The sequence below is a fragment of the Athene noctua genome, chromosome 16, assembly GCF_965140245.1.
Source record: "Athene noctua chromosome 16, bAthNoc1.hap1.1, whole genome shotgun sequence".
NCBI classification, from domain to species: domain Eukaryota; kingdom Metazoa; phylum Chordata; class Aves; order Strigiformes; family Strigidae; genus Athene; species Athene noctua.
Window position 1 is genome coordinate 15,165,736 of NC_134052.1, and position 26,579 is coordinate 15,192,314.

General features: G+C 47.7%; 1 protein-coding gene across 9 annotated transcripts in view; it reads right to left on the reverse strand.

Moving 5' to 3' along the window:
* Positions 1–581: 581 nt before the first annotated feature.
* The window catches only part of MYT1 (myelin transcription factor 1), a 65,085-nt gene continuing 39,087 nt past the window's right edge, over positions 582–26,579 (reverse strand). For 7 of the 9 annotated variants that reach the window (XM_074920663.1, XM_074920667.1, XM_074920662.1 and 4 more), the window contains 14 exons: positions 25,176–25,289; positions 23,540–23,754; positions 20,666–20,871; positions 19,709–19,978; positions 18,838–18,992; positions 16,363–16,425; positions 16,080–16,148; positions 11,920–11,982; positions 11,269–11,352; positions 6,918–7,139; positions 6,242–6,333; positions 5,186–5,289; positions 4,924–5,067; positions 582–3,467 (listed from right to left, as the gene is read on the reverse strand). In XM_074920663.1, the coding sequence (XP_074776764.1) occupies positions 3,327–3,467; positions 4,924–5,067; positions 5,186–5,289; positions 6,242–6,333; positions 6,918–7,139; positions 11,269–11,352; positions 11,920–11,982; positions 16,080–16,148; positions 16,363–16,425; positions 18,838–18,992; positions 19,709–19,978; positions 20,666–20,871; positions 23,540–23,754; positions 25,176–25,289 (1,942 nt within the window). In that variant the 3' untranslated portion in view covers positions 582–3,326. The remainder of the gene's footprint in view (positions 3,468–4,923; positions 5,068–5,185; positions 5,290–6,241; positions 6,334–6,917; positions 7,140–11,268; positions 11,353–11,919; positions 11,983–16,079; positions 16,149–16,362; positions 16,426–18,837; positions 18,993–19,708; positions 19,979–20,665; positions 20,872–23,539; positions 23,755–25,175; positions 25,290–26,579) is intronic. The other 2 variants (XM_074920668.1, XM_074920666.1) reach the window with 2 other exon arrangements.

The window sequence follows — 26,579 nt, forward strand, 5'->3', positions numbered from 1 at the left end:
ATACGAGCCGTCTCCCAACATTTTAGCTAAACGTCAGAATCGTTTTGGCGAGGCTTTTTTGTAAATCCGGGAGGGGAGAGCGTCCGTCTCTGTGTTCCGTCCCAGGGCTGGCATCTCCCCGCCGCTCCCGATGGCGTCTCCTCTGCTTGTGCGCTGCCCGCGGGAGCACGGAGCCGTGGAATCCCGGGGATGGCGAGTGCTGGGGGTGCAGGGCGGGACCCCGCTGCCTGCAGCCCTCCTGCCCTGGGAAAGGGGCTCCAGCAACCGACAGAAAACACACACACCTTTGCTTGGACTTTTGGTTCTCCCCATCGTGGGACGAGTGGGATTTTAGGCACCTGCTTGGCCGGATAGTGACACCTCCTTATTCTTCAAAACTTCAGGGATAGCAAACTTAAATTCCCCATAAATCCCCCAATTTAGTAGGCGGAGAGAGCCAGGTTTGGGGTGGGCAGTCCCTGGCCACAGCTCTGAGGTGGGAGACACACCGACCCTCCGAGCCACGGTGCAGGAGCAAGGACGAAGCCCACTGGGGACACATCGGGGACATTGGCAGCAGCTCGAAGAAAGACCATAGGAACTAAAGTCACAAACAGAACTGGGTTTTATTACGAAATAACCCTGCCAGTACATAAGGAAGTTCTGTCTGCAAAATACATTTCCTGAGGAAAGTAGATCACAGTATTCGTTTTTCACAGAATAACATGTAGCCTGCTATAACTTTCAATGTGACTCTTTATTATTTAAATATTAACAGTATTCCTTCACATAAACAAGTACTCAGTCATCACATAACCGACACACAAACGACAAAATAAATATACAACAAGAGCACAGTTCATTTTTTTTTTCCCGACTTAAATATTAAATAAATAATAAATACAGAATTTTCATTTCCTGTTATCAGTGCCTGAAACAATATGAATGAAAAAGAAAAGAAAAACTGAAAAAGTCTCTCTTCCCCCGGTGCCCCTGCCCCCACAAAAAAACAAACCAAAAAATTATCAAAATGTCTCAGTTATAAAATATCTTTAAAAAAATTCCCATCATTAAAAGAATAAATAACAAAATATATAAAAAATAACTTGGTTGCATCAAAATTACAAGTAGGAGTTGTAGATAGGGGTTTTTCTTTTTTTTTCTTTTTTTTTTTTTTGGAATATCATTTTTTATGGTCAAAAGTTTTAATTTTTAACTTTTTTTTGCTTCTTTTATCTTCTTTTCTATGGTGCGGTGTCCAGTTTAAAATAAGTATAAAATTAATAAATAAAAAAAGTTAAATAAATAGCAAAAAGTTAACATAAGGTGGTGTAAATATAAATTACATACATCTTGCCAAAATTAAATAATTTACAGGATAATTAAACTAACTACTTTTTTTTTTTTTTCCTCTCTTTCTTCCAGGAAGTGCAATTTCTCTACTTTTAAATACTAACTGAATTGCAGTCACAATCAATTTGGACTCTATTTACATGTTAAGAACATTGTGTTTTTAACACCTCAAATTATTTATTTTCTTTTTTTCCCTTTCTTTTGTTATTTTTGCACTTGGAATGGGTTCTAAACTCATGGAGTCTGATCCTGCAAACACTTAAGTACGCGAGTAAACCCACTCGTGCCAGCTGCCCCACTGAACTCAACAGGGGAACCGACACGAGTCAAGTCACTCATGAGCTTCGAGGCCAGATCCAGTGGCCACTACAACCCCTGGGAGGCTTTTTATTGACGTCTTCAAATCGTGGATTACGCCCTAAATATCTGCAGGATTTGGCTCGAAACGATACCACAGTCTTGCCTTTCATATGGGTCAGCAAAATCCTCCCCAGCTCTGCCCGCCCCACCGCCGCCGGGAGCGACGTGGGATGCGGGATGTGGATGCGCCCCGTGCTGGGATCTCCCCGGGGGTGGAGGGTTTTGCCCCCCTCTGCCTCTGAAGTGTTTGCAGCAGGGGACAGAGAGCTCTGGATGGGAGCGACGGTGGGGGAGAGCAAACCCGCGGGGCGGCAGCCGGCTCCACGCGTGATGGAGCAGGTGCTGGAGAGCAGCGTCGCAAAGACATTCATAGAGTTGGTCTTTAAGTGCACAGTGGGCTGCGTGTGCCGAGCTGCTAACAAAATGCTTCTTTGGAAGAATACCCAATACCTGGATATTTTAGGCTTTTTTTCCCCATTTTTTTTTTTTTTTTTCAGAATGGCGCTTGCGCTGTGATTTTGCGCAAAATGTAGAACACCAAACCAAAAAATACCCATTGCCCTGTGGATATCTGTAAGAAATCAACTACTGATTCATGGTAGGTAAGCACTTTGCTGGCCGTCAATTAACCATCTCTCTTTTTGTTGGTTTTTTTGTTTCTTTTTTTGTTTTGTTGGTTTTTTGTTTTTTTTTGTTCATCGCAATCTCAAACGTTCTCTGGCATTGATGTATGATCTCTGGACTGGCAGTACTGCGCCGCTGTAAGGATGATCACAATAATGAAAAGAACCAGAACTGTCATCAAACAGACTTCCAAAAAATCATATACACTGGACCATGACACATTAAGAATTCTTCTGAATGAAATATCTGGTATTGGCCTATTCATAATAGCTATTCTCATATTTAAGACAGACAAAGGAATACTGTAGTTGCAAACTCCAAAAGCTTCCCTGAGAACCTTTTTTCCATTGCGCTTTCCACTGGAGATCCAGAACTGCTCTTCGGATTTCTTTCAGAAAATAAAAATAAGCTACTTTATAATACTTCAGAGTTCCCATGCCCAGTGGATATCTGAACACCTCGGGGTTGGGAGGCCCAGCACAGGTTCAGATTTACAGGTAGCTTGCAGCTCCAGCACTTGTAGCAACACAGAACATAATTCATGTGTGAGTAGGTGATCTGGACATACGACCATAGACAACATGAGGGTTTAAGCCAGTCATATGCTAGTCTTGGATCAGACAAGACCCTGTTCTTGTAATGTTTTAACCCTTGGATCAACTCTGCAAGAGCATGGCAACTCATGAAAGATGCCTGCTCTTCACCAGCTACCAAGCCCCACAGCCTACTGGAGGATTTAACCTTCCATCCTGATCTACCTCATGGTCCAGGTAGAAAAATCCCACTTTTCTCAAGAAGGTCCAAAGTTAAGTAAACGAGAACATTGAGTTCGATCAGTTCCACGTCTCAGAAATGGCCTCTTGGTTACATTTTGGTCCTTTTTTTTTTTTTTTTTCTTTTTTTTTTTTTTTTTCATTCATTAAACAAGTTTTGTAACTTGTAAACCTGAATACTTGGAGGGAAAGTTCCATCTTACAGTCTGTTTACTTGCTAATCTCCATCCTGTGGCACTAAACCTGGATGCCCTTGACGGCTTGCTTGATGCTCTCCAGCAGGTCCTTGTTCTCTGGGTTCTGGTAGCACTCCTGGTTGGTGTACATGTCTGTCAGCGTGTTCACGTACGCATCAAAGTTCTGCTCACTAATTGGCTCCTGCAGCCAAAAAAAAAGGCAAATCAAAGTGTTAGCAGTAGAGCAGGAAGAGGCTGAGATGTTTCTTTGCAATTAATCATCTGTATGTACCAACAGCCAAAGGTCTCCACGTCAGAGCCTTTTTGTGCGCAGTGTTGTACGTACGGAATCTCATCGTGCAACCCCTGATCCTGCCAGATCTTAACTGGGTCCTTAATTTTATGCACTGGCCTCGTGGAACTATTAACAGCATCACGTTAAGCGCGTGCAGGCAGTTTGACAGGCTCGAGGCTGAATTAAGCCATGGAAATTAAGGGCTGGAGGACAAGAGGACGGCTGAAACATTGCGGAGGGAAACAAAGGCAAAGTTAGGACAGGAGCCCGGTCACCTTGGGCTTGCATCTGCCCACGCTAGCACGCTGCTGCGGTACAGCTTTTGCTTTTGAGGGGCATCGTGGAAACCTTGCAAATATCTGACTCGGAGTTAATGGGGAAAAAAGAAAGGGAGAAGGAAGAAAAAGAACAGGAATAAAATGAGCATACAAGTCTCGTGGGCATTATTTAATTGGAGTTGCCTGAAACCTTGAAAAAATATTTGCTGAACAGTTTATTTGACCTTTATGTGTCAAATACTTCACAAAAAAGCACTCAGCGAGCGGTTTTCTGCCAGTTAGGCAGCTGGGTGAATACTATCCAAAACTGCTCTGCTGGAGGATGGCTTCTCTCCAACCATCCTGAATTTAAATACAAACCCCAATGAAAAGGATTCCCAAAAAAAAAAAAAAGATGACAGAAAAAATAAATCAAAAGCTCATTCCTCTGATCGTTGCGATGGTCTTTATGAGTTGTAAGAGGACAGCTTCCCCAACAACACGAGCCCCCCTCCACACACCTGGTTTTGACAACAGTAATTACATTCCTGGGAATAGAGGGAAGGTAATTAATAGCCTTTTGTGGTTTTACTATTTTAATGCAGTCTTTTCATTTTGCAGTAACACTATGGTAACATGCTGTGGGCTGTTAGACCTTGTTAAATTAAACAAAATACACTCTCTTTAAGAATGCTATTCTTTGGCTGCCAGCTATTCAAAACTGAATTGAAACTACCTGCATTATAATAAGAGCTCTAAGATCTTTCTGACGTTGAAATCCAATCCCTCCTGATCTCTACTTGTGCTGTCTTAGCCTAAAAGGCGCTGGGTGCCCTTGATAAAGTTTCCTATTTTGTGATAATGCTCCCAGATGTAATGAGACAGAACAATAGATACAAAGGGAGATCAGCAGAAAATGACAACAAAAGGGAGATATAATGCAAGCTTCAGAGATAAGGCAAAAGGACTGATCTTAGAAAGGACACGTAGGTGTATGGAGAGAAATTCTCCCACTCTTTAATTGTACATAAGCCTTATCGTGAATGGGGTTTGGCACAGCTCCCTCGATCACGCCGGCTGGAGCGAGCGCTGTCAAAGTTTCTTACCATGTGCGGAAGGCGGATATTGGCAAGACTTTGGATGAGAGCCTGGCTCAACCCTGAGAGCTCCAGGAACAGGGCTTCGTTTTGCTCCTCTATGATTTTGTTTTCTTCCTCAATGTTCTTCAGGTTCTTCTCCATGGTGGAGATCTGCAGGGCGAGGCGCACGGCAAGGTTAGCGACCCCCATGCCACAGCACCCACCTCCACCCCTGCAAGGGGCTTGGCCGCGCGCCCGTGGGCTCGGATGCGCGTCCAGGCACACCGACCTGTGACTGCAGTTTCACCATGGCCGCTTCCATCTCCGAGTTGGACTCGTTCAGCTCACTGATCTCCTTGTTCAGCTGCTTGATCTCTTCATCGTTCTCCAGAACTGCAGGAGAGAAGGTCACGGGCAGTCAGCAAACGTTTGTGGGCAGAGCAAAGATGTTGGGCTTTCTGCTGAGCCCACCCTGTTGCCCAGACATCACCACTCAACGTCCTCATCTTTGCTTTTACCTCCTCTAAACAGGATGCACAATTCACCTGTTGGTTTTTTAATTTTTTTTTTTTTTTTTTAGTAACATTTTTAACATCACGGTTCAATGATATTTTGTAGGTCAATATGTAAATGCAAAAGCCAATGACACCATAGCAGTTGGAGTCCCGCACCTCCATGCACCCTACAAGGTTGATTGCCCTGAAAACTTAGGTCATTCTCTCCAGTTCTGAGTTTGGAAACATGCCTTTTTCAAAAAAATAATCCATGTCTTGATTAGAAATTATGAGGTTCATAAAATAAAGCAATATTTCTAGCAGAGATGGGGTATTTATAAATTCCAAGCTATGTAAGTATTCAAGTTAAATGCCTCAACCTTGTCAAATACCACAGAAACCTCAGTAATAGCACTGGAAATGCAATGTGCCATCGCTAACAAAATTTCAGATCCAGAAATATCTCAGGATTAAAAGCCCTGAATAGGTGAAAATCGCTGTGAGGGATTTGTAAAAATGCCAGTGAATGTTTGAAAATGAAAAAAAAAAAAAAAAATCAATCTCAATTTCAGCATTTTTTTTTGTTTGTTTTTCCCCTGGAATTTCACTATGGAAACTCCTTTATTGTTTCACCTGCTCCCTCACAGTGTTGTCACTTGGGGAGCAGTGCTGGTACCATGCCACCTCCAACACCCAGGAAACCCAAGAAATGGGTGTTCATAGCACATGATAAATTTGCAAAATTTGGCCGGATTTCAGTTGTTGGAACCTCTCCAGTCTGCAGAAAACAAAAAATATATGGGCTCAATACCGTGATACACCTGCAAGGCAAGAAGAGTGAAACCCCTTACCATCGCTGGTCTTGAACTTTGTGTTGAGAATTTCATCCCCTGAGAGTTTTCCTTTCTTCCCAGCAAAAGTAGCTCTTGGACACCCTGACAAACTGAAAAGCAAGTAAAAATGGGTTTCATAAACTCTCGGTATTTATAGGTGCTCATGTTCCCAAGAAGAGCACGTACCATTTGGTGGAGTTCATGCTGCGAGACAGTTCTTCTAAAAGCGTTTTACGGTACAGAGGAAATTGCTTTATGAATAATGCCACAAAACTCCCCATTTATAAAGCGAGAGCAATTTTCTCTGAACAAAGATTAAAACCCACATTGTTTCCTAAAAGAGAGGGCGTGACAGGTGAGGAAAGTGAGACGAGTCTGGCTGGTTTGGGTGTCAAACCCCATGTTTGGGGTGCTCAAGTCCTGATCTGGCTTGCTCATGGAAGGACATAATATTATCAATTTTCACGATTTTGCCCAATCCACATCTCACCATTGCAATATTAAAACAACAACACATTTTTTTCCATGTAGAAAGCTCCAACCTTGGAGCAACCTGACTGAGGTCAGCATCAAAAGCTCCAGCTATTGAGCCTTGCTCGAAGAGTTGAACGATGCTTAAGCAGCATCTACAGGCAGGCGGGTTAGTCCACAGCAATACTGTCACGCTCCCTGTTATTTCAACCCTGTGATTTACCTTCTGTGAGTGAGGAAGCTCCCGTTGGCGTGGCCGGAGCCGTCGCAGCCCGGAGTGGGGCAGGTCGGGCCTTCATTCTTCAACGACTTCCAGGAAAACGAGGAGCCATTGAGGGATCCTTCCTTCTGCCTGCGGGCTGCGAGAGGGCACCCTGATGCGCTCCGGTGAGAGGCGTATTTACCGCTGATGTGTCCAAGCCCAACGCAGCCGGGAACTGGACACCTGGGCACAGGGAATGTCCAAAAATTACAGCACGGGAATGAAGAGGGATGTAAGGAAATTAGGGATGAGGAGGAACAGGGAAACCTGGGAAGAGAGAGTTCACATTTGGGGATCTCATCTAGACTTCATGGGGTAGATGCTTCGCTGTTGGAAATAGCAGATGGGGAGTTAAGAGCTATGAGCTCCCCTTCAGAAGAACCAAAGAGAACCAAGGTAAATCTTGCAAGAGAGAAAGGCTGTGGAGGTCACATCACACTCACACCTGCAGCAAAAGCAGGTCCCCACGGTGTCCCAAACTGTGTGTTTGCTGCCTCATCGAGGGCAAAGATGGCAGGTGGGGCTGCCTGACGTGGGATCCTGACATTAACCAAGGCTGACACGCTCACACGGAACCATCACACACCTACAGCCGGCTCTGCCCGGTGTTACTGCTGAGGAACCCTCAGTCATCAACTTTATCACCCTACACGAGCACGGTCAACGCGATCTAGGGGCACTGTCTGTGCCCGTGGGGACACAGCCCTTCCCCGTGAACCAGCCCTTGACTTGGGACCCTGTCAGGCTGCAGTCTGTACACTGAGAAGCAGCAAACCTGCTCCTGCAAGGAGGGTGTCCGAGGGGTTTCTGAGCCAGGACAGGACAGGACAAATAAGTCCTGGGGCACTGCTCAGCCTGCAGCCACAGCACGGCCTTGCTTGCCTCCTCCTCCTCCTCCTGGTTTCACATCTCACGGCCTCCAAGAGATCAACGTGCGCTCGCCAGGGGATAAAAGTGGGAATTACCACCCAGGAGGTGCACGAGCTCTCCCACCCCCGTGCTTCTGCCGCTGTTTATGGCCAGTTAAAGCGTGCGGGAGCTACGAGGGGTGTCATGGAAGTGCTGACACAACTTGCGCTAATTGCCAAGAGGATGAGTGCCTCTAAAAGGCACCTCTTTCCTCCCCGCTCGCTAACTCCCCGCCTAACGGCATCCTCACTAAATTCAGCCGTTTGACAAAGCCCGGTGTATCTATTAAGGTTTCTGCTGTGGTTTGCATTTGTTTAAAGGTGCCAGCCAATTATAAATACAGTTAAAAGTTTATTACTCAAGGGAGGTTACTCTAAAAAAAAAAAAGGAAGGGTGGAAGGAAAAGTAGGTAAGAAATGGCAAAAATAACCCTGTGTCCTCTGTTTGAATGCAATTAGGGACTTTGAGTTTCCCCAGCAAAATATCCACTGAGCTGCTCCTGAAAATCGCAAGCTGCGTTTCACCGCAGAAATGATTACCCTGATTGTTTATATTTCGTACAAAAGGGAGATGACAGCAGAAGGGGGGGGGGGGGGGGGGGGGGGGGGAGCTGCACACCCAGCCTTTTCCCAAGATAATTTGAAAAATGCTGATCTCGATTTTAATCAGCTGCAAATGCAGCACAATTCACTTATAATATCCCTGCCAGCAGGATCCTCAGTAAATTCATAACATCATTGCTTTTATATGATCACGAGCAAATTACTGAATCCTCAGGAGGAAAAGGAGAGGGGGGAAAAAAAGAGCGAGAAAGAGACAAACCCCAGCATTTAGTATGCAGCCGTTATGGCCCAACCATTACATATTTTACGCTGTTAATTTAACTTTCATTACATTTTCATTGTTAAAAAATAAACCAGAGCCTTATTGTGCAAAACAGCTGGCTTGGACATTTTTATTTTTTTATTTCTTTTAAAATTATTATTATTTAACGGAAGCACCAGTAGCGTTTGATCAATTAGGCAGCCGTGGATGCTTCCGTTTTATGCCAGGGCTGGGCTGAAGGTTGAGGTGATCTGTTCAATCACATCTGTAGCAAATTACTTGAAGGATGAACAGCAAAAACAACAGGGACTAAATGATTTTCTCCTCAGTGGCAATGTGCAAAACTCGGCCGGGTGCCAAGTGGCACTCGGTGCAGACGGAGGATGGATTTAGAGCCAAAGCTCCTTAAACGCAAACCCGCGCCGGGCGCACCTTGCTGCGGGAGGCAGAGCACGAGCTTTCCAAGGGCTGGGGGAAGGTGGCAATGAAGGGATTGTCTCGTTTTTGGCATCTCAGAGATGCTTCTGCTCCTCCTGGGCACCCTGGAGGAGCGGGATGTTGGGGAATGCCTTCACGTCCTCACGCCACAGAGACCCTCGCAGCCCACCTGCACCCGTGCCCACGGTCCCGCTGCCCATGGAGCAGCAAAGCCACAATGAGCCCCCACGGCCAGTCTGGGGGTGAATGGCGTCAGGTTCCTGTGAGTCAGAAAATTCCAACTGCGGTGATGCTCCAACCCCATTTCTTGCCACTTTAGCTGCCCAGAGTTCACACCTTTAGGGTGGACTAGGACAGACCCAACCCCTGGTGAGGATGCTGGGGGGGGACCGTTGGTTCTGCTGGGGTTCAGCTCGTCCCACGTTCCTACACAAGCACCAGTTGCACCATAACAAACTGGTCGTGTCAAAGCCCCTTTCTCCTCACGCTGGGAACCAACCTCTTTGCAGACAAACGGCGCTGGGGGACCCGCTTGGCACATCCCCAGCTGGTCCCAGCCCCAAATGGGACAGACAAGGATGAGCAAAGCCACAGCTTCCCCAGCCCCACAGGGAAAACGTGGAGAGGGGCGACCTCCCAACCGGGGGCTCCGACTGCGGTAAAGGAAGCAAATATTCAACAGCCGGCAGTTGCACGACAGCATTTGCTGCTTGTCCTTTCCTTCGCTGTGTCACTGGTTAATGGCACAGCATTACAACGCCACCAGCAATTTAGTGTATTTGAGCCAAAAGAGGGTTTTTTTCCCACAGATTCTTGAGTAGGCTGCTTAATTTTTAATAAACTCTGCTAACTCCTGCTAATTATCACATGGCTCATTTAACTGGGAGGCTTTCCTTCCTGTAGACTGAGGAGTAAGAACAGAGCAGATGGCTCAAATATCATCTTTTTCTTAAAGGTCCTTCCCCCGGCTGGTGCATCCCAGTTTCCTGCAGCACCCCCCACCAAGCTCTTCCGCACCCACTGGTTCCCGCTCCGGCTCAGCCTCCGCTCCAGGGCAAAACCCAGGCACATGGAGGTATTCACCTCTGCTCTTCTGCAAGGGCAAGACCAGCCCCAGGGCTAAAATGAGGAAAAAAGATGCATTTGGGGACAGTCTGACAGTTTGGCCTGATATGCCAGCACTCATGGGCATCCAGAAATTCTTGGAGGGGGTTGATAAGTTTTTCCATGTTTCTTTTTTACCCCTTTCCACCTGCGTTTGCTGGGTGAGTGGACAGGCTCTGGAAAGGCTGGGGATGCTCTGGGCTAACATTAAATAGGATCCTGGAGTCAGTGCTGGCCCCAGCCCTGCTGTAAAGGCACTGATGTCCTGTAGCTGCATGAGGGATTGAGACACAGACCCTAAACCTGGCGTCAGGCCCTGGATGCTGAGCCCGCAATGCTCGGGCTTGCTAAAAGTCAGGGCAGATGGATTTCACAGCAAATGAAAGCTCCTGAGGTGGACTAAGGGATTTAAGTAGGAATAACCCCCCTGGGATGTTTTGAAAAATTCCGTCCGAGGCAGCAGAGAAAGGCTTTTTCAGTTTGCTTTGAATATTCAGCTGTGGCAAAGACTCTATAAAACATTTTATTCAGGGCTATGAGATCCTGAGCCGACTCAGTGCTGGATAGTTTCTATTTCTACCGTGTTCCTGGGAGTGAAGCAAGCCCACTGGCATCCCTCACCTGCCCACTGCTGCCCAAAAACGTGCGACCTTTTCCTCGACTGTGGGTTTTCATCCTCATTTACAACACTGGTGATTTTTTAGGAATTATATAAAACACAGGTAAGAGAGGAAGTGTTTATGCCCTACCAGCCTACCTTTCACATCCATAAAAACAAATAAGAAAAAAAATACACCGTTACCTCCCTCACTGCCCAATTTTCCAATCAGATTTCAAAACTGCAATACCGTTTTTGGGATCAGGGAAAAATTCCCCCCAAACCAGCAGAAGAGCTTTGGCAGCACCCACTCCAGCATGGGCAGAGAATGCTCTGAGCTTCGTGAGCGAGGGGGGATGCAGGATGGCTGCTGCTCCCCCACGTAAATCAAAGGGGAACAAGCGAAGGGTTTCACTCAGGAGTTTCTTCCAGACTTACTTCATCAGCTCTGGGTCTTCTTTATCATCCTTTGTCGGGGTGATCTTGATCCCACTTTTCTTGGCACGAGGGCAGCCTGACAGACTGTGGTTAAAAAGAGAAGAAAGGCCTGTCTCACTGGCAGAATCACTGCATTTGCTATTCCCCCGCTTCAGTCATCTTTCCCTTGAATTTGGCACAGTGTTTTTGATCTCTCTCGTTTTGCAGCTTCACATCACGAGGAGAAGTCAGGAGGAAAAAAAAAATAATAAAAAATTGAGGGAGATGGACAGTAATTAATGGTCTCTAGATAAGAAGATATCTGCTAACAGCCTGCGCTGTTTAATGGAATTGTTGAAACAGAAGGCTCAGATCTCTGCTATTAATGCTCTAAAGTGATAATAGAAGTCATAAATAGGTGGCATTATTAACAGGAACATTGCATCAGCTAAAATCTGACCCTTTGTCTTTTATTCTGTTGAAGGGAGCTTCTAATCAGATGCTGGAAACATCAAAAAAAAAAAAAAGAAGTCAGATTAAAGAGATGAAAATAGGCTTCAGTTGTCAGTAACATTAATGTTTTATTCAGAACTTTACAACTCTGCCCACTGCAGGGGAAAAAAAAAAAAATGGAAAGTGGCTACAGAGGAAATAATTTAAGGGAGATCTTACCTTCTATGCGATGCATAATTTCCTGTTATGTGACCAGAGCCATCACAACCAGGAGTAGGGCACCTGCGGAGGAAAGGGAGGCTCAGATTAGCCTGGGGACGCAAGCAGGGGATCGATGCTTTGCGACAGCTCATTTCAAAGAGGAATCTAGGGACTGTCAACACAGAATCAGGTTTTTTCTTCCTGCCCCTTCTCCCTCTGTAAGAACAAGGTCTGGTGTGTAATATCCATGGCACAAACATCGCTGCGTCGCTGCATGTGTGTCAGCGTTGGAGAGGAGGATCGGTGGGAAGAGATGAGGACGTTGGGAGCACGGTGAGTGGCTGCTCTCTGGCGGAGGGACGTGGGTCCCACCCTCACAAAGGATGAGGTGCCAAATAGACGACATCCAGGGCAGCGTCTGTCTTGTTGAGGAAGCCATAAGGAGACAGCAGGTACCATCCACAGCCACTGGGCTGGATGCGAGCATAGACAAGAAACCAGAAAAATGGCCTACACCTCTGGAGAAGGGGGCCACCACCAAGAGGAAGCCCAACAGAAGGTCTCAGCTCAGTTCTGGGTGACTTGGCGGGGGTTAATCTCACCGAGGGCAAACAGACACCCACCACAGGAGGGTCCTCAGAGTCCAAAACTGGCTGATGCCTCTGATGGAAAGTAACAAAGGAATAGGAGGAAAAAGGTTAGGTTAATCTTGGGTCTCCCCCTTCCATAATGCCATGGGCAAGGGACCTGGGGGTCTGCAGGGGACCAGCTGCTTGTGGGGCCTCGGGCTGGGGATCACCAGGTCACCACGCACGGTGCAGCAGCAGCTTTTGGTGCTTCGGTGCAAAATCTGCCCCTCAGTCCTCAGCCGCTGCTGTTACAAAGGGGTCTTTGAAGATATATCCATGCGCATGGGTTTGAAGGTAAGCATCCAGCGCTCTGGGACGTGATTGAAAGCAAACCCTGGAGAATACTTCTGTGATCACACAAACCTGCACAAAGGCTAGCAGGGGCTGCGAGCCCTACCGAGCGGCAGCGAAGATAATAGCACGAGTTAAGCGCTGCATCATTAAGGGCGCAGAAGCAACAAAAAAGGTGAGGGGATATGAAGTACCATGAGCACAAAGATCTGCTCCAAATGCTGTTTGGTGACGTGGCGGACATAAAAGTTGTCATGGGGACAAGGAAAAGAGGCGAGGAGTGCTCGCTGAGGATGTGCACGCCAGCCTGCCAATTAGACCGGGCTGTTTGAGTCAAGCGATTAGGACTGGGGGGAGGAAGCCCACGGTGCCACCACGGGACGATCGGGAGATGCTCAGCCGCTCGCTTCTGGGATGAAGCTTCTGCGAGTTTGCAGAGTGCCCTTTCTCGTTGGGGGAGGAATTCGCTGTGCCATCACTTTTTCAATCCCCTTTTTAAAGCCACGGGTGCCTGGTTTGGTCCCACTGGTTGGTACCCCCCCAGCAGAGCAGGGATTGATGTATCTCCAGGACACCCCAGTGAACTGATGGGTAACACGTGGTGATGGGCAGCCCCTGAGGCCAGTCCTTTAGGAAAACTCGTGCCTGACCTAGGCAATGGTATAGCTGGGGTGCGCTGGTCCCTGAGAGTCAGTGACACAACAGTTTCCACAGAAGCCTTTAGTTCTGCAGCTTGGAAAACAACCTTTTAAAAAGCCCTCTTTTTTTTTTTTTTTTTGGTCAGAAAATACCAAAATTCTCCTCTTTGCACCAGCTCTGACGGAGGGTTTGGCATTTGTGGGTCACTGAATAGTCCATCAGTGAAAAAAATGGGCACCTCAGGTAGAGTAGGAGAGCAGGGACGTGTCCTGTCCCAGAAGGGTGGCAGGGAGCCAAAGTCAGGACCAAGGCTCAGCAGGCTCTGACCCAGGACAGAGGTCTGGTGCAGTAAGAGAGGGGACATTCCCAGCAGGACCTCGTTGAGGGTGCAAATTCTCTAACTCATCTAGAAATTACAGGTTGAGGAGATGACTGTGACATTTCCCCATTATACACTGTTAAAGTAGAAAGCAAAACTATTTCTTTGTTGTTCTAGCTTCAGGGTGGGATGAAATTACGAAAACACTAACACCAAACTCCTTTTGCCTTTCAGGACTTTTAAAGAGGGGAGAGAATTGATTTGATTTTTATTTTTAATTATCTGGAGACAAATCATACCGACAGAGACCTTTTATTGCATGTTCCAGCCTGGAGCTATTTTTTTTATATCAGGGATATTAACCCCTGAAATAGAATTTATAATAGAAACACTGACATGGCCTTATCTGAAGTTGTGAAAAGCTGTGACTGCGCTATCTGTAATATCTCCAAATCCTCTTCCCTTCCTCCCTCCTCTGCTCCCATCCTCACCAGGATGGAGAGAAAAAGCAGTACGTGGGAAATAACATTAAAAAGCTTTGTTTTGGCCAGAAATCTCCTGGTTTGGGTAGTATTTTGATAAAAACCAATGACATTGGATGCCCAAGGGGAGCAGGGAACGCTGCACAGGCTCGGTGCGATGCCTGGTGTCAGGGACAACCCCCTTTGTTTTTTCTCCAGGCCCTTACTGGAAATGGGCACCGTTCCTGAGAGCTTTTAATATCTTGAATGCTAATTGCCTTATCACTGGGCTATTCTTTAAGGCTGTTGGAGAAACACCAGTTCAGCAAAGCTCTCTTAAGAGGTTCTTTCAAAATGTATATCGTCTATAATGCACGATTAAGTGTACTTAGCGCTAATCATGCGAGTCCTTTCCATCCACGAGCATATTCTATTAATATCAACTAATCCAGCTGCTTTTTCCACCTCTGTGGTAAGGAGCAGGCAGTTAACAAACATTTTTCCCGGCACCAACACCCACATCAGCGGTGAGGTGTGGAGCAGTCCCGGACCCACACTGCCCTCCGGGCCACCAAAAAAAGGATTTGGGGACTTTACCCATCACCTTAATGACCAAAGGGGCTCCCACCTGACTTGACTATTCTTACCACGGGTCCAAACATCACTGATTGCATACAGGACACAGGGTAGATTTCTTTTCTTTATGATGAGCCTGTGCAATGTGAAGTCTCCCATGAGGTTTTACTCTCAGTAGAGGCTCTTCAGTTATAGTTACAAATATCTCAGTATCTAAATAATCCTGAAACTGGATTCAGCAAAGCAAGGAGCTCAGAGGAGAATCAGCCTCCGAAAACAGGCTGGCTCCGTGGAAGTGATGTTGGGGAAAAAAAAAATAAAAAAATCACAATTAGCTTTTCCTCAAAGAGGGGGTGTGGGTGAAGGAGGGTTTGGGTCCCCCTCAGTGTCTCCATCTATTTTAAATACAATTTCTATTAAACCTTTCTTTAAGGGAGGCAAGCTAAGAGAGAATTGTGAAGAATAAGCTCCTATTGAAAATGAGGAGCTTTGGGAAGACAACAGCAAAGCTGAAAACAGGATTCAGAGGAAGATATTTCAATGAAAATGTGAAGACCGGATTCCTCCCATGAGGAGCAGAAATGGGAAGAAATAAATTTGGGCACCTGCGAGCCCTTTGCCACTGGCTCAGGATCTGGCCTCACCAAGCATTTACTTGCTCCCTCTTTCATTCCCTCACAAATCAGACTCCCACGGAAATTAATAGAAACCCCCGTTGCTGCATCCCAAACAGCCCCTAAAATTTAGCATAAAATTAACATCCCAGGTTCTCCAAAAGAGTTGGCTTTGCTATGTCCTGGCAGTATTTTCCCAGCTGTGCCTCTACCCAAAAATAAAGCATATGCCTTTATCTAGGCTTTGGATTATTTGAGAGACATACAAAAATGTTGAATGAAAAGGGTTATGGCACAAACTAGGGAACAAGAGCTTGCGAAAAGACGCCAAATGAAAAAGAAAATAGCATATGTCTACAGTGCCCAAAGGAAACCTGCCAGGGGTCCAGGTTATTTCTGATCGCTGCTGTGATTCCCCCCTCCCCAAAATAAGCTTCCTCCGTGCCATTTTCTCTTCTCAGCGCAGCAGCTGGAGGCTGGACTCCACCAGAGCTCCTCGCAGGCAGATTTTGATCGGCTCTTTGAAAGGAGAAGGGAGGGGATGGAAAAGCAAAAGCAGAGCAAGAGGAGGGTTGGCAGGGAGGGAGAAGAGAGAAGAAAGGGTGGAAAAAAAGAAAAAAAAGGAGTTCCAAGTTGAGCGCAAACATACTTGAGGTCAGCAGAGTGGGCAGCCATGAGGTTTCTGAGGCTCTTGTCAGCAAGAGGACAACCAGAAAGGCTGAAAGAGAAGAGATGGAATATCTGGATAAGCAAAAAAAAAAAAAAAAAAAAGGAAAAAAGGAAAAAGAAAAAGGGCCAGGGCGTGGGGAGGGAGAGGGGCAACAGAAGGTGGGGAGGAAACAGAACCAAACTATCCACATGGTCAAAAAATATACTAAAAGAAATAAAAAGTTGACTTTCAAATCCAAGCCATGAAGAAAAGTTCAACCCACCTGCGGTGAGAGGCATAGTTTCCCGTTATGTGTCCACTGCCATCACAGCCTGGGGTTGGGCAACTGGGCAACAACAACAACAACAACGAGTGTAAGTGCTGGAAAGAAATGGAATCACCCGAGAGCCACGGATCTGCAGAGCCAGCTGAGCCCCCCTCGGGGTCTGTCTGTGGGGTGGGGGGATCTCAGCCTGGCCCCGGTACCAGACATCCTGCCATCAGGACCTCAGCATGTGTTGGTATGCAAATAAACCAGCTGATTCCCTTTCAGCTCCCCTCCCTCCCATTTTTGTTCCCAAAAGGTCACAAGGATGTGGGAAAAAAAAAAATAAATGAAAAAATTTGTGCCAAATGTGAAGAAAGGGTTCAAATACTTAGTCGCTTGGTTTGCTCGGTGGCAGTGGGAGACGTGAATCAGCTTTCTGGGTCGCATGAAGGAACGGGCATGAACACATTGTCTTGGTGCTGCCAATTTGGATGATTTTTGCAATACTGAAGCTCTGGCTGTGGAAATCACCTTATTCCCTGAAAGCGTCAGGTTTCAGCTTTCTGGCATTTTATTTTTTTTTTCCCAGCCCTTATAGCTGCAAAGCAAAGCTTGAAAACATTGTTCCCTCCAGAAAGGGAATAAAAGTAACCTTTGACTCCTGTGCCTGGGGGCTCCTAAATTGAGGCCAGGCAGAAGCTGCCTCATCCCACCTGCTGCCTTCGCCAGGCTGCGTTTCCCACCTGTCCCTCCCTGCTGCCTTCCCCCTGAATTTCCCCGTGCACAGGCCAACCCCTCTCGGTGTCTAGGGAATAAAAGTCGGTTTGTGCATGAGCAGCAAGGTTCTGGCAGAGTCGTGCCCGAGGCCAGGGCGTATGTGAGAGCATGGGGATGTCCCGGGACACTTCAAGGATATCCTGGGACAGTTTGACCTGGCAGGTTGAGGCTTGGGGTTGCAGCTGTTCGCTGCTCAGCCCCGAGTCCTTTTCACAGCCACAACACCTCCCCATGCGGAGTGAGCCCTGGAGCCAGAAGGCGTTCAGGCAGCAGCGATGTATCGCTGGTGGTACCCACTCGTGCACCACCACGAGGGTGATGAGAAGACGGAGGTGAGGAGCACCTTCACAGCGAGGGCCATCAGTGCCTGGAGGTGGCCCAAGGACTACACCCCGGCACCACGGAGCATCAAACACCAGGCAGGTCTGCTCCTGAGTTAACTACAGCTGATTCATTACAGCCCTTGGGCCAGAAAGGAACAAGGATGTTAAATGGGGAGAGAAGGCTCAGGGCTGCCCACGACACCATTTATTTCTTCCAGGTCTGTTTCCATTTAGGAAATTTCTCTACCCTCATAATACAATTAAAGCACAGGAGGACTTCAGGGCTCTACCTCAGAAATTGCTATTCACATCGCTGCCGGGTTTTAAAAAAGCTTTAGAGCTTTGCATAGGGCAGCTGGCCTGCGCTTTGCTCATTTAGGGAAGATGCTGCTGCTGCTCTGCCCCCACGGATCCCCCCCCCGCCTGGCTGCTCCCTCAGCCTCCTGCCTGCGGAGCCAGATAACGAGCTGCGTCGTCGTATAAGGTCAGCAAAACAACGTCCAACGACTCTTCCCTGTTTAACATACGGGAAGGTCAGATGCACAGGAGAGAAGCCGAGAAGAGGAGATCTGCCGGGGCGCCTGGCGGGGGGACACCTCCCCATCACAACCTCCAGACTGATCCCAACCTGCTGCCAGGTCCGTGCTGCAGCATTTGGGTCAGAGTCTAAACATTAACCGTTAGTCTGGGGATCAGTGTGAGTGCAGAGCAATACTCCATCTAATAGAATAAATCTGGGTCTATATTTCCACCCCACCCAGAGCCATGAATACCCAGATGTGAGCTGGGTTAGGATCTCTCTCCAGTGTAAAAAGCAGTATGACAGCAGTCTTGCTGCCGCCCTAGTTCACACGTTATAGCCCTGTAGTATCATGGTGATGGGACCCTTTCCTCTACGTTAATCAGCCAACAAGTCCTGTCTTCCTCGACACCCCCATCGAGAAGGTATCGAGATCCCTTGGGTGCTCTTGGCTCCACAGCATCACTCAGTGTCCCAAAACAAGGGGGCAGGAAATCGAGCAGGATCCATCACTGTGCCAGAAACACTCAAAGGAAAACACTGGGGAAAAGGGGCCCTGCAAGGAGGTTTCCACAGCCACGTCCATGAATCCCGAGAGCACCAAGCTCCCCAGAAGGTTCCCTTCATCTCTGCAGAATTTCTAGGCCGTATGGGAATGGATTTTGCCTCAAAGATCAGCAGCTGTATGAGGATAGGGCTTCTCTTTGAGTTTTCATTTGAACCCCTTAGATGAGATAAGACAGTAAAAAAGGGAATTACACTTCTAATTTTAAAACGTATTTGCTAATAAATTTTGTCTCCTACCAGCCTGGCTGTCCTGGGTACATATTTTGTACTTTTTGCAGGAAGAGACACGAAGGCAGGACTTACGTGAGCAGCTCTTTCTTGATGTCCTTGGAGAGGAATTTAAGCTTGAAGTTGGTTAAGGTAACTTCCCCTGGGTATTTTCGTTCTTCAAAGTTTTCCTCCGACACTTCTTGCTCATCAGCTTCCGAGGAGGCAAAAGAGTGGGCAGCAGGCTCTGACTGCAAGAAAACAGCCAGGAAAAGTGATTGTAGTAGCAGCCATTGCTGCTAAGCCGTGGTGGGAAAGGATCCCAGGTTCATCCCAGTTAGCGCAGCATTGCCAGTGCTCCTGAGCCCTCTGCAAGCATCTCGCCGTACCCAAACCACAGATCCCATAGTCTGGAATTTCTCCTTTTTTATAGGTGTGAAAAAACATGTCTACATGAGGATTTGCACCTGGCTCTCCCCAGGACTTGAAGGGATGAAGATCAGTGCAATCCCTCCACACTCATCCTCAGCACGGCCTCCCCGTGGGCAGAGAGGCAGTGTGCTGCTTCCAGGGCCAGGACGCTCAGACCAGCCGGGAGGCTGCAGGATTAATGTTTGTGGCACACAGGGCCATATCTGCTAATGGCAGCTATAAATCATCCCGGGGAACGGCCCCAGGAGCACCACTGGTGGGAGGATTTACAACGAAGAAAGCGCTGCAGACCCAGGCCAGGACAAGTGGTGGGTTCTTCCTTTGTGCGAGCACCCCAGCAGGTCCAAGAGCATCTGCCTCCTGCCTGATCATCCACGGCTGGTATCTGGCAGCACTGATGAAGCCAATAATATTTCTCCCTGAGGCTCAGAGCACAAACGAGGGGTTCTGGGGGAAAACATGACAACTGTGCAAGCGAACGCAGCATTCAGTCCCCCGTGAGGTGTTTTTTTAAGCATCAAGAGTCACCACTCACCTCTTCTGGCTCCTCTTCCCGCTGACGGTTTGGTTTCGTGTAGTCAATGGGCCCGTCCCATTCATCCTGGCGGGAGGTCTGGCTGGACTGGGGGGAGGTCATGGTGCTGCTCGTGGCACTGGTGCTGTTTTGGCGCTGGGACACGTCCGGGGACTTCATGCTGGGACTACTGCTGCAGCTGCTGCTGCTGGGAAAGGTGCTCTCCCGTTTGCGGTGCTTGTTCATACTCAAGTCCAGAGTCCCGTTTTCATCCACCTCAATGTCCATGGACTGAAAGGTTGGAAACATGCCCGATGTTAGCAGCTGCCAGAAATTCCCTACAGGGACCTTGCCCCCGTTGGACTTCTGCAGTGTAGGGGACAGTTTATTCACATCCCATCCTCTCCACAGTCAGTTAGAAGGAACCAAATGACAAAGGACGCTCTTTCATAAATATTTCAGGAACGTGCCGTGCAAATGCATCCCTGTACTACCAGCAGTGTGGCATTTTGACTCAGTTGCTTGAACACAGGCATCTAGTGCCACTTAAGATGCCCCATGGCATCTAAGACACCTGCCCTAGGCTGGGGGCACAACATGGGACTTCTGGAAAACCTGTGTTCCTCTGAAAAATAGCTGGAGGTCAGCCTGGGCACAACTGGGGAGTCTCAAATGGCATCAGATACAGACCAGTGAGCAACTGAAACCAGCTCTGAGACTCCGCTTGGGAACGCTGCTCATCTCAGATGGGTAATTTGAACCACGATGCGTCTCCGTAACACACTGAGAGTCAAGATCACCTCCTCCAAACTGCGTCACCCAAAGCAGGGAGCCAAGGGGTGATATACAATTCCCTCTATATTTAAACATTAAAATGCAAGGAAGGATAAAAAAAAGGTATTTCTCCCATCCCAAATTTCAAGTTGTAACCCACTCCACTGAGTGCTGGAGCGCTGGTCCCTGGCACGCTCAGCTCACCTTGCCAGGGGCCTCTTGCTGCTTGGTGCTGAGATTCTCCGGCATTTCCCAGCAGCGGGTGGAGAGGTTGAGGATGGCAGTGGCAGCCATGTGCGCAGCCTCGGCGTCGTGGGAGTAGTCGAAGCCTGTGGAGGAAGATGAAGTGCTCTTCACGTAACTGCTGGAGGGGCTGTGGCTGGGGGAAGAGGCCTTTGGAAAAGGTTTGGCTGGAATAAAAAGAGAAGGAACAACACAAGGCTATTGTATAACCGGCACAGGCAGCGGTGAGAGGTTAAGACATTCTGACACAGCTAATATTGGTTCTCCCAAGGTCTTGAAGGGATGAAGATCAGTGCAATCCCCCCATACTCATCCTCAGCAGCACCTGCCTCCCCCATGGGCAGGTCCAGTGGCAACCTGTGGTTATTACCCATCCATGGGCTGTTTTGTTGCCTGGGATGTGCGATAGGAGCAGTGCTGGCTGCGACTGGGTGTGAAAACTTAATTCATTAACTGACTCTGCCATCAAGTCCTCAAAACATGAGTGCTTTTCTTCATTAAAGGCACTCCTCGGTGGAAGCGATTAAACGAGAAAGCTTAGAGAAGCTTCCTGGCTCTTTTTTTTTATTGTTCTCTGTATGTTCATAACTTATCTGCAGAGCTGACTTACAGGGAGATAACCTGCAGAACGTTTGAAAACTTACAATTTAAAAAATTACATTACTAGATAGCAAAACCAGGGCCATGAAATATGAGCTGCCGATGATGACACCAGTGAAATACGGATTTTCTGACAGATGACATATTTAAATATGCCTGAATAACAGGATTTATTACACGGCCGCACACGGCCACGACACTGCACTGTTACTGTGTGTCACAGCACACAGCAGTGCAATCCTGGAGTTGCAATTTTTTTTTTTTTACACCCGATGAAAATTTCCCAGGGTTCACCCACAATAAAACTTGCCCTAATCTTGAACCTGGTCCTGTTTAGGAGGGCTCTGACCCCCACAGAGTCCCTCTGAAGTCAGTAGTTTCAGTGGGTGCTAAAGGGGGTCATCTGGTCTTGAACAGTCACAGGATTGTATTCTGAATCAATTAGCATAATCTTCAAATTCTTAATTTATTTCGCTATGCCCTTTTTTTGGGGGGAAACATTTTCCCCTTCAGCAGGAGTCTCAGCCAGGGAAGACTCAGCTTTGACCTGACGATGGCGAAGCAGCAAGACAACCTCAGCGGATGCGTCTACAGAGCGAAGCGATTTCATTATTCCCATTACAAACTCGTAATATAAGACCCTATAAAATGCTAATCTTCCCAAGGACTGCTTTCTTCCTCGTTGTGTGCATATATAATGCATATTGACATTAATGGGAGTTATGCACACACATGCAGGGGAATATAAATCCCTCTGGATGAAGATCTCTTTAAAATAAGTTCTCAGTGAAAGGAACAGATTTCCCTGCTATGATTGGCAATCATATTCATCTTGTTGCTTTGATTAACTCATTGGAGGTTTGCCCAAATGGTTATTCTTGTGTACGGCTGCTTGTTTTCGAGTCCAGTTTAATCCACATCCTTGCGGTGGGGTGCGGGTATCTGCCAGCCCAACCTGACCGTATCCAGGATCGTGAGATGCCAATTTCAATTTCACACCGTAGGCTCAGCGATGCTTTTCCATTTCGTAAGTATTTCTACCACTAATAGACTCGCAATCAGCAAATTAGTAAAATAAGTGATGAGAAAAAATAGAAAGGATTATCCTAGTGGGTCTGCTGGAATTATTTTTGTCAGTACAATTACCCTGAAAATTCTTTGCTAATATTGCAAATAACACAATCTATTCAGCAAGAGAATCACTTGTGCTGGGAAACAAATTACTTTTCCATCAGCCCTAACCCAGGATGACAGTGGCAGTTGTGCTCTCTGGCCTCCATCCAATTTCATTGTCTGATCCTTTACAGATTTAGTACTGTAATAAAGGGCACTTCCATTGTAGTGCAACAACCGGGATGCTTTCAAGTATGAGCACTTTTTAGAGAGCAGCTGCATCAGGATTAAACAGGATTGTCGAAGCGGGATTAGCCAAACAGAAAGCCCTCTTGAGGCTGCTGACTTCCGCAAAGTGGGCTACTAAATCTTTTTTTTTTTTTTTCTCCTCAAAAAGACGTCTTCAGGTGCATGCTTGGTGTCAAAGGGAAGAGGGAGATTTAACACCGGTTTGCGGCAGGCTGTCTCGCCACACGGCTCCCCTCCTGCTCCTGACAGCCCAGCCCCTCAGGGTTTATTTAACCATTTCATTTGCACCCACACTTCTGCTGCAGAGTTTTGTAACCAGGCCAAGGTCCTCGGTCCAGAGCAGAGGTGGGTGGCTATGATGGGAAAGAGCTGGGAGATTGGAGGTGGGTGATGGATAGGTAGCAGAGCTGGAGAGCAGAGCGTGGCAGAGAAGACAAATGGGTGGAGTGGGTCATATATAAGATGGAAGAGAAGAAAACTGTAATCCATTTAGCTAGATGAGGAAAGACAGATCAATAGATATGAACTGCAAAGCAACAGGGACTGACTGAGGACAACTGTGTAACTTATCCCACCTAGAGACATCGCTCAGATTAATGTTCCCACCACTCGATGCGATTCTTCCCAAAGCAACTCTCCTCCAAGCAAAGCTTTACTGGCAGCCACGGGCTCCTCTCTCCAGCACGTACACGCCACAGGACCCATCTCAGCCTCCCCCACCCCCTTTTCTCCCCCTGCTTCACAGCAGCAGGAGGGATCCAGCGACTTGGCCCCGAGTCTCCCATCACCCCAAAGCCACAATCCCAAGAGCCTCGCAACACGCCGAGAAAGGCAGAAAATGCAAAACCCAGCCCACCCCTGCTCCCGACTTACATTTAAAGGCTTTAGGTGAGGTTTCGCTAGTCTGAATCTTTGGGGCAAGCATGCGTTTGCCAAAAACCTGAGCATCAAAACTTGCATAATCGAAGGTGACCTTGGAGTACTTCTCCAGCTCCTTGGCCAGGTTGGCCCGGGGGGTTGCTGGGACCATGTTGGGCCGGTAGCTTCCGTACTGAGGGATCTCCAGTTGCTTCACAAAGCACATAGGCCTGAGGATGAAACAACGAGCAACAGTGATTTCTCTTTTCCTTGACAAGATGTTTGTTGGGAGGGGACTGGACACGATGGGGACACATAGCTGCACCTTGTCCCCAAGGGGTTCCTGGGGAAGAGGAGGCAGCGACAGCCCTTTTGCTCTCCTTCACCAAGTCTGCATCTGGTTTGAGTCTTTTAGATTTCTTTTTTTATTTTTTCCCCCCTTTTTCTCTTTTTAGGCAAAACACAGAGGTTTCGCTCTCATGCAGAACAATATTCTCGCAGGCTGCTGTGGTGTGGCGACATTTTCCAACAGCAGTAGAAACTTGGGCATCACTTCTGGGACCCATGACACGGGTTGGCACACGAAGGCATGAGGACCCCAATTTACCTCCGCTCCCTCCTGCAGGTTCATTGCAAAGGCACCAGGGCCTCTCCCCTGCCTGCAGAGTCCCTCTTAAAGATCCGTTTCTGCCGGGCTGCCTATCATGAATCAATTTGTCTTGCATATAAATTGTATATAAATGGCCTATTGTTATTCTCCTTCCCGTGACCTCTTTCCACCAGCGAGTCCTCGGAGCGGGAGCTCCTTGGAGCATGGACCGTCCTCGTGATGCGCTGAGAGCGCTCTGCGCCCGGCGCGGGCTCCGCTGCAAATAAATAAGTAATCACCCTAAATGGCCTTTCCAAAGCACCGTGCACTGGGGTGCTCCGCAGTCCTGGGGAGCAAATAAATAAATTAATCAGACCTTGATGTCTTTGTGGGAGTGCTGCTCAGGGCTTGTACTGCGGTTTTTATCCTGCTCTCGTTGCAAAATAACTAACCATATTACAATCCATCTGTAGCCTCATGAATCACATCAGCTACGGAAGCCAGCATCTATCAGGGACATCCTTAATGTGAGACAGCCCTTTCTCCCGGGAAAATAGAGACGGGTGAAATAACAAAATAAATGCGACTGGCTTGGAAATGAGTGGCAGGTTTCTCTCCTCTAAACCGCGCGGGCTAAGGAAGAAAAGCGGGTGGGCTTACACGAAAGTGCCATCGAGTGATTTACATGTAGCCTAATTCTCCTCCTCCCCCTCCTTGAGCCCACCCTACTTATAATGCTAATATAATAACCATCATTCTCTGGCAGTTTGCATTGCAGAGCAATCGGCACAAATGCCTTCTGCTGCACTGGTAAAACCCTTTGGCCTGTAGCCTCGGCATTAATTGATGCTACAGAAGCAATTCATTGTCCTCAATGCCCTCCCTGGGATCATCAATTAAATATCTCCCCACCTTGGCGAGACCTATGATCATAATAACAGGACTCAGCAGTATCAAGATACAGCCGGAGGGAGCCGTGACGGCTGCTCTTGCGAGCGTGGCGGCACGGGGAGGGCTGGGGCAGCGCGGTTCCGCGGCGCTGGGCTCCGCGGGCTCCTTTACCTGAGGATCCGGTCAGAATTGGAGCTGGTCTTTGAAGGATCACCAGACTGGGTTTGTTGCTTTTCATGCGATTTGGCTAATTTTTCAGCAGCAGCAATGGGGCACCCAGATAAACTGTGGGAGGTTGGTTTGGTTTTGGTTTTTTTTTTTTTTAAAGAAGGAGAAAAAAAAAAAGAGAGAGAGAGAAGGAAACCAAGCATGAGGGATGAGCATGAAAATCTTCATTTCAGGGACTCAGAGCTGAACTGAGCCCATGAGAAAACTCTTCACATTTAAAGGTTTTTTTTTTTAATTATAATTATCCTAGCTTACATTTAGTCTTGGCAAGCAGCAAAGCAGCCAAACATCAAGTACCAGATCTCTCCAGGAGCATCCCCAGGGCCGGGAGGTGGATCAAGAAGACAGCTCCCCCGGGCTGAGCACAGCAGGGGCAGAAGGGGACGGACTGGTTTCTTTGAGTGGTTTTAGCAGTTAAATGGCATTTTTGATTTGTATTTATTTGGCTCTTTTGCAGGGGCCGTTTGAAAGGAGCCTTCTGAGAGGCACTTGCAGGGAAACATTTGCACTTCTGATGTACACTGGCCGCCAGTGCCTGGGGGAGGTTGGGGGCTGGAATGGCTTTTGACACACACGCTCTACACGTGAGCCTGGCTCTGCCTCTTTGGGACAGCTTGGCTCTTCTGTCGATTTGCTCAGGGAAGGTAAAAACCCCTCACAAGTAGAGCCTGCATGCTCCCAGCCAACCCCAAGCCATCACAGACACCTTCATCACCGGAGCAGCCAGCACCGAGGGAACCCCAGCTCAGCCCCATGTGAAATTCAGGGCTCTGACCCCACCGGGTCTCAGCCCAAGCCACTGTGCCCGAAGCTGGCTCCATAACCCGCTAACACCAGTGGATCACCTCATTCTCACGGCGCTCGCTTGCTGCCTGCGCCAAACCGAGCTTCTCAGTTAACCAAGCAGCTTTCCCTAAGTTTTCTCTAGCAGCTACGGCTACAACAAAGCATCCAGCAGCTTCCTCCATGGCTGAACGAGTAACAACACAGACTCACCTCGTGCCTGCAAACGCATCAGTGTTCACAGAGGTGTTGTTCTCTGCCAATTAAGCTCAAGTGCAACGAATGGTAAATCATAAATTCATGAGCGCGTGCCTGTAGCACAAGCTACTCTGGCTTTTTGGAAGGTTTCTAGCTTTTAAGCGCACCATCCCATCCGCTTGCGGCCTTTTCATTTGTCAAAGTGCTCGAGTTTAAGCGAAGCCAGAGTACGGGGTATAACTACAGCTCCCAGAACGCTGTCCTGTCCTCTCCTGACCACACCTGGGCTGAGATCCTACACCAAGAGGACCTAAATTCCCAGCTCATCAATAATTTCAGCTTAAATATTGCGGAAATTCTTAGAAA